Source organism: Scylla paramamosain, unplaced genomic scaffold (assembly GCF_035594125.1).
Source record: "Scylla paramamosain isolate STU-SP2022 unplaced genomic scaffold, ASM3559412v1 Contig102, whole genome shotgun sequence".
NCBI classification, from domain to species: domain Eukaryota; kingdom Metazoa; phylum Arthropoda; class Malacostraca; order Decapoda; family Portunidae; genus Scylla; species Scylla paramamosain.
Genome location: NW_026973767.1, coordinates 44,519 through 57,500, shown reverse-complemented (window position 1 = coordinate 57,500; position 12,982 = coordinate 44,519). Strand labels below are relative to the sequence as shown.

The 12,982-nt window shown below is 33.4% G+C and overlaps 1 protein-coding gene across 4 annotated transcripts in view; it reads left to right on the top strand.

Moving 5' to 3' along the window:
* Positions 1 to 12,982, top strand: part of LOC135099098 (calcium-dependent secretion activator-like) — a 187,092-nt gene that overhangs the window by 153,181 nt on the left and 20,929 nt on the right. For 2 of the 4 annotated variants that reach the window (XM_064001536.1, XM_064001535.1), the window contains one exon: positions 6,518 to 6,702. The exons of the other annotated variants lie outside the window; for them this stretch is intronic. In XM_064001536.1, coding sequence (XP_063857606.1) covers positions 6,518 to 6,545 — 28 coding nt within the window. In that variant the 3' untranslated portion in view covers positions 6,546 to 6,702. Of the gene's footprint in view, positions 1 to 6,517; positions 6,703 to 12,982 lie in introns of those variants that run through there. 4 annotated transcript variants of the gene reach the window in all.

Sequence of the window (12,982 nt, the reverse complement as noted above, 5' to 3'; positions counted from 1 at the left end):
CTATTTTATATATATATATATATATATATATATATATATATATATATATATATATATATATATATATATATATATATATATATATATATATATATATATATATATATATGTGTGTGTGTATATATATGTGCATATATATATATATATATATATATATATATATATATATATATATATATATATATATATATATATATATATATATATATATATATATATATATATATATATATATATATATATATATATATATATATATATATATATATATATATATATATATATATATATATATATATATATATATATATATATATATATATATATATATATATATATATATATATATATATATATATATATATATATATATATATATATATATATATATATATATATATATATATATATATATATATATATATATATATATATATATATATATATATATATATATATATATATATATATATATATATATATATATATATATATATATATATATATATATATATATATATATATATATATATATATATATATATATATATATATATATATATATATATATATATATATATATATATATATATATATATATATATATATATATATATATATATATATATATATATATATATATATATATATATATATATATATATATATATATATATATATATATATATATATATATATATATATATATATATATATATATATATATATATATATATATATATATATATATATATATATATATATATATATATATATATATATATATATATATATATATATATATATATATATATATATATATATATATATATATATATATATATATATATATATATATATATATATATATATATATATATATATATATATATATATATATATATATATATATAATATATATATATATATAATATATATATATAATATATATATATATATATATATATATATATATATATATATATATATATATATATATATATATATATATATATATATATATATATATATATATATATATATATATATATATATATATATATATATATATATATATATATATATATATATATATATATATATATATATATTGCATTGTTAATAGATTAATTTTTTATTTACTTCATAATTATGCCTGAGATAATTTTTGCTGCCATTCTTTTTGTTCCTTTAAAGTATTTCATGTTTCTTTCTCTTTGAAAGCATCATGTGATTGTTTTATATACCAATATTTGCCTTATCAGTGTTATTGTTTTCCTCATCACCCATAAATGATACACATATTTTACCTATTTATAAACATCATTTCTTACATTACCACTCATAAATTTCTTCCTTCACTGGCATTCTTTCTTATTTTGTATTTTCATGTTGGCCTCTTCTTGTTTCTGTATAATTCCAACACTTTCTTTTCTCCTCTTCCTCCTCCTCCTCCTTCAGTTCCCATTTCCAAACCCTTTTATAGATCTTGTGTAGGATCCTTCTCATTGTTTCACAGATGAAGATATTTCAGTCCTCTCATCATGTACATGTGTTAAGTACATCTATCACATAATTTATGTGTATTAACATGATTGGTAGAGGAAGTCATCCATCCATTTCATGAGTCCTACTTTCCTATACTCCATAATGAACTCTTGTGTGGAATCTTATCTATTGGTTTCATCATATCTAAGCATACCTAATGTATCTATCCTTTTCTTTCTGTGTATAAAATTCAATTATATTACATTACATGACTACCATTTCCTGAATCTGAATTGTTCATCTGATATTACATTTTTTTTTTTTTTTTCTTCAAGTACATCTCTCTCTTCATAGTATTTTTCATATATTTTACACATCATGATGATCAATCATACTGGTCTCCTTTTTCTACCCTGAAATATTGGTACGATATTGCATTTCATATTATTAATTCACTTGAAACTTTCCAAGTAACAAAAAATCATTCTATATACTGGATATGCTTCACCTTTTGTGCACATATTAGATCTTGTATCATACAAAAGTGTAAGAACTTTATTTAGATTGGCTGGTATTTGTAGTGGACAAATATATCTAACAGTCACCAACATAAAAGTGGCACTCCACTCTCTGCACAGCCAGAAGCAAGGCTAACATCACTTATAAACAAAGAATGAGACATTGCCTTATTCTGAGATCTAAGACACAACTCAAGGCAGGAGATTCAGAAATGTGTTTAACAAGAGCAACTTGCCAATATAGATTTTCACAAGTACAGCATAAAGAAATGTAAAGTCATGCATACCACTGCGAATGAATTCTTCAGTCAAAATTTCATAATCAGTATTTTCTTAAGCTGTGGATAGATCAAGAATCATTACCAGATCATTATGAATCTCACATAAAACATTCTTTTTATGTAACTATCAATATACAGACTGACATGCTGAAATAGTGTTGTTTTTTCCTGATAATGCTACTCATTTGATCAAGCATAGTATGGTCTACTAAAACCGGTCAAATTGTGCTCAGGATGGTAATGTGGCATGTTGTCCTGATGAACATCAAGTGATTTACAGTAAGGGGCATGGAAGTAGGCACAAGTCAGTTGAGAAGACCAGTATTCAGGTTGTGTCAAGGTCACATTAAACAAAAAAAGTAAGTTCACACTTACCCTATACATAGATGCCCTTTTTCTAGGAAATATAATTAATTAACTCCATAGTAAAAAAAAAGCTCTTCAAACCACTAAATTTTCAGGATATGTTACAGTTTTTATGGTATAGCGTGGGTCAAGCTTGTCAGAGTTAAATGGCTTTCTCACACGTCAAGCTGGTATACCAGTGACAGCAAATGTGCTCTCATCAAACCATAGAAAGGATCTGATCTTGTCAGGTGGCCACATGCTGGACTTTTTTAGCAAAAGCCATGCAGTCATGATTTGTTTAGGATTTAGCAGTGGCTTTGACACAGCAAAGAGGGGAAGGTTGAGCTCTTCCTTCACACAATGAGACAGTCCTCATGGGCACTATAGCAAGAAGTTCTAGGTTTATTTCTTTAAGTTTGTGGACCATCAGACTTGGTTTAATCTTCAGCTGCCAGCTCATAACACTTAAGGTTTTATTTGAGAGCCTATGATTATGAAAGGCTTTTTAAGTTGAATTGGAACTTTGTTGTCAGAAATGTCATGGTGACTTAACCCAAAGTTGCATGCCAGTCCAGTCTCTCCACATATACTCTTCTCACTGTAAACAACCTTTTGTTTTTTTTGTATACATGTCAAGGTTTCTTTGGGTAAGTAGATAATCACTGACATCTCTGTTGCCATCCTGAGGCAGCTCTCTAACATGTAGAAGTTGCCAGTTACTCTTTTCTTGCTACTGCTTATCCCCATGATTTAGGGAGTACATTTCTGAATGCACAAAGGATGTAGGTGTGACTGAATCACACCTACTTCCTTTTCCCCTTCTGTAATTGTGGCACCCGATGCTGTAATGAGGTATGCAACACAGATAAAAGATTGAGAAAACGACATTTAAAAGTCCAGCTCCCAACCCAGCCACCCCCCATACTTACCTCACTCCACCCATGAGCAAAAGTGAGGCAAGTGACCATATTTAGCATGTGCCTCAGAACTGTCAAAAGCCCATTGGCTGGTAAGTGGTGACTCACCATAATCATACTCACTGATAGGTCATGGGCATCTACCTCTCTCCATCACAGAACATCTTATTATGCAGTCTATGACTGGAAAAAAGTGATTTTTTGTTAAATTCTGACTTTATGAGCTTATCCTTTGGGCTTTCAGAAAATGTCACTTACCTCATAAGAGAGATTGAGTTGGATTATTTGATGCATACAGCAACTCATTTCAACCCAGATGTTGCTTACCTCACTTCAGCAGGGATGCCACAATCGTAGGATGGATAAAAGAGATCCTTTCTGATGAGACAAAAAGTTGTTTTCTTTTGAGTACTGTCTTCAACTTTTACAGAGGGTTATGATCAAAATTAGATGGAAGGCAGTAATCATTATATTTACACTTTTTCTATCTTTAATCATATCTTCATTAATTTTACTTCTATTGAAACCTAAAACATCCAGCTCCTCTCTTTATATGTTGTTCCAATTCCATGTATGAGACCATCTGTGTTACAGTACGTTCTTTTAATTTTCATATGTCTCCATTCAGTGTTTCTGTATTACCCATTATTTCAGTACTCCTTATTGTTGTTTTTGTTTTGGTTTATCATTTTTCATAAAAATTTCTTCCTCTGCTCTTGAATCCTTCCCTGTTTTCCGTTGCATGTTGGTGCAATTCTCTTAATTTGTCTCCTTCCACTTAGTTCATATTTCCGCTCATACAGAATTCTTTATACTCATCCATCTTTGGTAGCCTCCATGTTCTTACTATTATTTTGTCTTCCTATATCTGAGCCTTGAACAATGTCAAGCAGGCATATCTTAATCTTCCCATAATGTTCCAGTTTCCTCAGTTTCTTCATATTTCACCTACTTGTCTTTAAATGTGGCTATTACCTTTTTCACCATCCTCTCTTCTTCCTCTTTTCCATATGTCTTTTACATGATTTTTTTTTTACCTTTTCACACAAAAAAAGCACTTTTATTCATCTCTATTTTCTTTTTTTTTTTTTCTTTTTTTCATAAGGGCACTTGCAAATTCTTTTTTATTTATTTTTTTTTATTTTTTACATTATCCTAAGACCCACTTCTTTCTCTTATATTCTTTCTAACCTAGTATGAGCAACTCATGATGATTTAGGACCTCCTATAGTTGAAAGTATGATAGGGAGCTTGAAACTCATGTTAATTGCCCAAGAAATTTAGAGGGCAGCCAAAGAGAGGATTACTTGGGTTAGGAATGATAGTTAAACCAATATCTTTATATTTGAGTGAATACTATATTAAAGGTTTGATACACATCTAATTACATTACTATGAATAAATATACTTGATACTAAAATACAGACCTTTCATATATATATAGTATTTATGTAAGGAAAATCTATACCCATTTTCATACCAGAAAATATTTGTAGAGAATTATTGTAATTCTGTAAGGATGTAATATCTTTTTGTGTAGGTTGTTATTTGATAATGAAAATATATTGGACATAAGTTACATTAATCTTGGAAAAATACAACAACAGAAAAAGAAGAGTAATTTAGATAAACAAGAGAAAACACAGACAACATGACAACAGCTGTCATAGCAAAAGGAGTAAATATTGGTATTGGGCTCTTCCTTTTTATTGACTCCAATGACAATGAAGTATGGATTACAGTGCAAGGAAATAATACTGTACTATAGGTTGTGGACTACAGCAGAAAAAGAGCTGTGGTTGCAAAGGGAAATGCTTCGCATCTACATCTACATCCACTGAATTGAACATGGACATCAGCAGTGGAGGCCAGCACAATCCACACTGTATCTCTTATTAAACTTGCCATCATTATGCTAGGCAAAAATGTATAGGGAGATAACCTTTTGCTGAACAATTTGGTGTTGTTTTCATTGGCCATTATGACTGCCATTGTTTGTGAGGAATTTATAATCCCTTGTCTCACCCTTCACTCTCCCAAAATGACATAAAGAAGATGTGAGAACTCATAATGCTTGCAGTGCTTAGTAATTTCCTCATGGTTTCTTGCAAATTTATGCCTGCTTGCAGTCCCTTGTGAGCACTCACAAGTATATACAGTACTTACAATGTAGGCCTTCTTTAATGAATAGCATTCTCTTAATGGATTTCTGCATTATGAATGGTTTTTATTATGCAAGTAAATCTCTATATTGAATGATAAATTCTATAGCTAATGTGGAATTAGGATATTACTCTTCTTTGTCTTCTCCTTTCGGCTGTTCTCATTAGGAGTTGCCACAGCAGATCATCTTTCTCCAATACATTTGCTCTTTTGTGCCTTCTTCTGTCACACCTACGACTTGCATGTCTTCTTTCACTGCATCCATAAATCTCCTCTTTGGTCTTTCTCTCTTCCTCCTGCTGGGTAGGTGTACTTCCAGCATCCCCCTTCCCACATACACCTCATCCCTTCTTCTGACATGCCTGAACCATCTCAATCTCACCTCTCTTTAGTTGTTCCCAAACTGATATATGTGTGTTGTCCCTCTGATGTGTTTGTTCTTTAATTTGTCTCGTCTTGTCACTCAAGAGTACACTGCAGCATCTTCAATTCTGCAACTTCCATCTCCACCTCTTGTCTCTGTTATTGGTACAGTTTTCATACCATACAGCATTCGGATATTACTCTAAATATCAGAAATCCATTGCTTTTGCTGGTAAAACATAAATAAATAGTAAATAAGATAAATTTAAAAGTAAAATATTTTACAAGACTGAAATGTGAGTATTTAAAGAAATACTGAAGGCAGACAGATATGTAATAGTTAATACTTGCATATTATATATGGCTCAATATATGGCTCAATATATGGTGGAGCAACAGTGAGACAAGATGGTTATTCATCTTATTTCTCTTTACACAGAAAGTTGAGTGCATCAGTTATATGCTGATTTTCAACTGATCCTGTATAACTCATATCCATGAGCTGGCAAAGTAGAATGAGGAAGTAAGTTTTCTTAGAAGTGAAAAAGAAATAGTTTGCAAGTGAGAAAATTTAAAATGTTTAAGTGTTCAAGATGGCTTGGTGGGTGTACACATTTTAACATGCATCTCAGCATTCAACCTCTTTGCTGTCATACTGGTGCCATCAGCTTCCCTACCACCTTTAAAAATTAACAGTTTATGAAAAATTGCCATTTTTAGTTGCAAATTAAGTGTTGGTTATGAACCTAGAATGTACTCTTAAGTACATGTATTTCAATATGCACTGTAATGAACAAATGCCATTAAAGATGAAGTCTTAAAACTATTTAAATAATTAATGAGAGCAGGTCACCACTTTATGTACAGGACATAAGGTGAGGAGTTATGACCTTGTAGCTCTGTAGGAATGAAAGGTTAGCTCTCCTTCTGTTCTTCATGTATATGTGGTCATCTGAAGTGAAAAAACCAACAATCCTACTCTTTTGTGTGTGCTTTTACCTAGTTGAGGTTTACAAGAAATAAAGTCACACTCATGTGGTCCCATGCATGTGTTTTTGTGACAAGACTATAGATAGTTTATCTCATGCCCAGATGAATGTGCAGGCAAAGATATGAAAAAAAAAATAAACATGATATTTTTATATATATTTATGACCTCTGACTGTTTTGGAGAAAGTGTAGGGCATAACTGATGACCATTTGTACACCTGAATGGACTAGAGAAAACAAACAGTTATGGGATTCCCAAAGCAAAGCATTGGCAGTTGGGGAGAGGAAGATGTTATGCACCTTTTCTTATTCACATTTCACTCACACCATCCTTTCCATGTCAAGCTTTTCTTGTGTAGTCAACAAAATAATGAAACTCCTGGACTTTGTGGATTTTCAGTTTCCATTTGGAGGTTCCTTTCACTGATATTACTTTAAAGTTTTCCTTAGCTCTAGGCCATAGTAGGCTTACCAGTATAGCTGAAAGAACTCTCCAGTGCTTTAATGGCTCAAATGATGGAAGAAAACTTTGCATTGATTTAAGTAGATGATTCTACCTCAGAATTATTTAATTTCTCTTATTAAATCTAGCATTTGGTTTAGCAGTTTTCTTCAGTTTATTTTACCAATTATTAGTTGCAAAATTAGAGGGCTTCTTCATTTTGTTTTTTATAATTTTATTAATTTTGTTAGTTTCATGTTAAGTAACTTGAATTTGAAATCTTTGTTCAACTTCACCTCTTCTGAAATAATTAATCACAAGATCTTTTCTTAGCATTTTGTCTTCTCTTTACTTTATCCATTGTGGCGGAAGGTTTTCCCAGTAATTTTGACATAGCATTGTCTATCTGTTCTGTTTGCCAGTGTTGATATTAGTGTATATTAATGAGTGATGTTTTTCTGTCATCATGTAGTCTTTCTCTAATCCTGCCTCTCAACTGTGCAATTTTGTACTTTTGATCATACTGATTGATCACTGCTGAGTTCCTTTTTGAGTGACTTAGTTTAAAATTCCTTGTGTGTTTTAGTCAAACCTGTCTAAAATTTCTTACATGTGTTAGTTCAGCAATAAGCCATTTCAACCAGTATGCCAGTATTTCCTCCCTCAAGTAGATAAATCGGCAATATCATCAGCCAAAGTAATGACCATCATATGTTAAAGTTGCTTTTTATGTGTGTGTATTTTTCTTACGTATTTGTTTGTTTTTCTAAGAATGAAGTGGCATTCACATGCCTCATTGCTTATGGGATGGTGTATGTTAAACTTGTAGATGGCTAGCACTCATGGGAACATGTTTGTTGCGTCGTGCGGTATTATAGAAGAAATTATGTACGTGCAATTTATTATAGACAGCTTGGAATGGGCTTTGTCTTAATTGTGTGCATGTTTTTTTGTGTACTATTTGAATATGTATATGCTATATTGTAAAATTTCAAGATAAAAGAATGTGTGTGTGTGTGTGTGTGTGTGTGTGTGTGTGTGTGTGTGTGTGTGTGTGTGTGTGTGTGTGTGTGTGTCCGTGTTTGTGTGTGTGTGTATGTGTGTGTGTGTGTGTGTGTGTGTGTGTGTGTAAAAGTGTGTGGCTGTGTGTATATGTGTATTTGTGTTTATTACAGGTCATCTTATAATGTGATATATTGTTCCAGAGTTTTCTAACTTAAAAGTCACTTTTGAAATGCGATATTAGTAATAACTAAAATTATATTGCCTTTGTCCAAACTAGTGCTTGATGTTTAGTGGTGGCTTGGAAGGTTTGGTATGTGAACACAAAAACAAAATAGTTTTGATAACCTAAACATCCTGAATTTCTCCTGCTGGGAGTGATGGTCACAAAGCTGCTTTTGCTTTCTGTAGGCAAGCTTCATTGCCAATTCTCCCCCAAACACAGAAGACATTCCATATCTAGTCCTCTCAATTAAAAGTGAAAACATTCATCAGGGATGTTATAAATGATCCAGTGCCTTTCAAGAGCACTTGATCTTCCTCTGCAACTGTTCATCATAAGCAAGTTAACAAAATTATGTGAAGTTTGAAGGTACTTAAGCTTGAAAAATCACTTTAAATAATATTTGATTAACAGATGCTATATATAAGAATTACATAGTTTTTTTCATTACACTTTTAGTTATTATTTATATTTCATTTTTGTGTTCAAATAGTTGTGCTGGTTGACAGCTTTGGTCTCAGCTGTGAGGCATGGGATGCATTACCCCATAGGTACTATAATGTATTTCAGTGCATGCTAGAACAATCAGTGCAATATAAATTAAAATTGAGAAGCAATGACTTTAGTTTTAGTTTAATCCATTGTATGTATTGTTTATTTTGAATAAGCATTTAGATGGTTAGGCTTCTGTGTTGTGCAGGATTGGATCTAGCAATGCTTACATTTGAGACCAACAGTGTATTATTACATTACAAAGTTGTTGGCTGCCAGGCAGGCAGTACCTTATAGAATTGTATGTATTTCCCTGAATAGTGAGGCATCTCAGTAAAGAAAATACTTGACTAAGGATGTGATAAAGTTTGAGGATGTGATAATGATGTGTATAGTCTTTGTAACAGTACCCTTTTCCTGTCCTGTTGTTATTTTAGCATATTTGTCATCAGTGTATGTCATCTGCATTTTGATCACACTGCTCACATTGGCAAGGATGATAATTGCATTAAGAATGGTATTTGCTCATGAATTCATCATCTGTGCGAAATCATCTCTAATATGGTGTCAGATGTGAGCTATTATTGTAAAGCTATTTGGTGCATAATGTGAGAATTTCACTCATGCATATTTCAGATGTAATTAACTTTTCTTTTATTATATTTGCCAGAAATGCTTATTAATATTATCAATATGTGGGTATTACAAGTTAAAGTTTGGTGGCTTCCTTTCCAGTATCCATCACTGATGCTCTCCAGATCATTGATGCTAAGTGTACCAATGGAGGTGCTTCGCTGTACATAATTTATTACTTTTAATGTGTTTTAATTTGTGTTATAATTTCTTGTTTCAATTAAGTGAATTCTAGATATTTTCACTTCACTACAAAAATAGTATATAGTAAAGTGAAATGGTCCATCTCTAGTTAACATTTTTTTTTTTTTTTGATATGTTAGTAGACTGAAGACTTTTTATTTGTATATTTTTTTGTGAAAAGATTGATGGATTCTGTCCTGTAATAGTTGTATGATCAATTTTTTTATTTGTATATTTTTGATGAAAAGATTGATAGATTCTGTCCTGTAATAGTTATATAATCAAATTGTTGCACCACTGACTGTTTCCTGCACTTAATTCATTACATTGTTTTGTGGATTTCCATTTCTGTTCAAGACAGTTGACTCTTTGCAGTGGCTTCTGTATAGAAATAACATACAAAGTGATATAGTTCTTTTATACATTTATTATAAATATATTTGCATTTTCATTAATTGAATCTAAATATTCTTCTCAATTAACAAAGTACACGAGACTTACCGTAGGTCAGTTGAAGTGTACTTCTAATTTTTCGAGGCAAATCACCTCTGCTGGTGCGGAGATTTCACATGAGAGAGAGAGAGAGTGCGTCACGCGCTGCCGGCAGACTTTAAAGCAAGGACTCGACATCCACATGATGAACCAATTAGGAAATTAAGTAACCTGTAGAGCTTAAGGTAGGGAGGGAGAGGAGGGCATGTGAAATCTCCGCACCAGCAGAGGTGATTTGCCTCGAAAAATTAGAAGTACACTTCAACTGACCTACGGTAAGTCTCCTGTACTTTGTTAATTTTACCTCGGCAAAATCACCTATCCGCTGGGCGGACATTTCCCATGAGGCTTTGAAGCCATGTGGATGACGAGGGAGGATGCAATAGTAGAGAGGAAAAGGAAATGCCCCACAAGAAACAGTACTATAACTATTATTCCATGGAAGGATCTTGTACATGAGACAATCATACAATTGGTGCATAAAATAAGGTACATTGCATCCAAACTTAATCCAATCTACAAACAATGTTGAAATATGGTAACGGTTCACATCATAAGGTAAACCTAAGGTACTAGGTACTAAATACTTAAAATATCCGTGTACTGCAACACTGGAGTGCAGCAACAAACCCAAATCATGTCTTATTCTAGCACTGCATCCTGAAAGAGGTCAGAAGCAGCCACAATGTTCTTATTATAATATTTTGCAAAGGTAGATTCCCTAGACCAGCCCGCCTTAGCCATAATGCATGCGACAGGGACAGCCGCCACTCCAGCTTTTGAAGCTGCTGCTGGCCGCACACTACCAGCGGAAAACTTTGAGATGTCTATGCCGGACATGCGGAGAATGGTCCTGACCCAACGGGCAATAGTGTCTTTGGAAACTGATTTGTGGGGTTTTATGAAGCTAATGAGGAGCCTGGCATCAGTGTGCATCTCATCCTGTCTAAGCTCTTTAGTCACATCAATGTACCTCAGGAGAGTGCTACAGACACATAATCGTGGATCCTTAGGGTAACGATGGAATGTGACCCTGTTGATGTTAAAATTTGGTCTGGATTGTTTAAGAGTGCCCCCCAACTGTACTGAAATGGAGTGTTCATTAATGAGCATGTCTCTGATTAACAGTAGTTGTAAAGTTTGAATTCTGGCAGCTTGAGTTAAGGCCATCATCATAACCAATTTTAGCGTTAATTCTTTAAGGGTTAATGCATGTAAGGGGAACATGGACCTTAGTTGCTCTAAGACAGGTTGGACGTCCCAAGTGTCAGTGTACCTGGGCTGAGGAGTTCTAAGATTGAAAACCCCTCTCATGAATCGGATGACCAAAGGGTGATTTCCTGCCCTGCATCCGGCCACCACAATGCCGAGAGAAGACAGGGCACCCCTCGCAGTGTTCACACACTCATAACCCACACCCCTGTCAAAGGTTTCCGTCAAAAAATTTACAATGTGACCTACAGTTGGAGAAGTGGGATCGACATTCCGTCTACCACAAAACAACGACCACCTCTGGACATGTGGGCGGTATTGCCTCTCAGTACCTGGTTTCCAGGAGGCAAGTATGATGTCCGCAGCAGCCGGCGAAACTCCTCGTTTCTGCAAGTTTTCCCTGACAGAAGGCATGCCATGAGCCTCGTGTGGGACATGATGGGGTGTGGATCTGTTGTGGACGGGTGTGTTAGAACATTCCTCCTGTTCGTTATCAAACGTGGGAAGTCTATTAGCAACTGGAGCAGCATGCCCATCCAACACTGGGACGGCCACAGAGGAACCACCATCCAGCCTCGTGCTTGCTCCACACGTAACTTCTGAAGGCACCTAGCAATTAATGAGAATGGGGGGAAAATGTAAGACAAATCAAAGTTTGACCAGTCCAAGGAAAAAGCATCAAAATATTTAGCCTTCGGATCTGGCAACCACGAACAGAATGTATTAACCTGTTTGTTAAGCCTTGAGGCAAATAAATCAATGGACGGTGTCCCAAAAACATTACACAAGGTAGTAAAAATGTGCGAGTCGAGTTTCCACTCATGTCTGTCATTAATCTTGCGAGAGGTCCTTCCCCGGTATGTGCGAGCATGTAACCCATGAGTCATGTTCCAGACAACAATCCCAAATCTGGGTAGCAACATCATTACAGGACTTGGACTTTGTGCCTCCCATTTCATTGACATAGTTTATGGCAGTGGTATTATCACAAAAAACTCTAACATGTCTACCTTCCAGCTCATGTTCAAATGCTTGCAAAGAGAATAGAATGGCTTTCATCTCCAGGATGTTAATGTGAAGCTCCTTTTCATCCAGGGACCAAGTACCACTTGTAATCTGACACCCCAAATGACCCCCCCAACCAAGGCTGGAGGCATCAGTAAATAAATCGATGTCAGTACCTGGCCTAAAAATGTGTCTGTGGTGTCTGTCCACATTGTCTAACCACCAGGAAA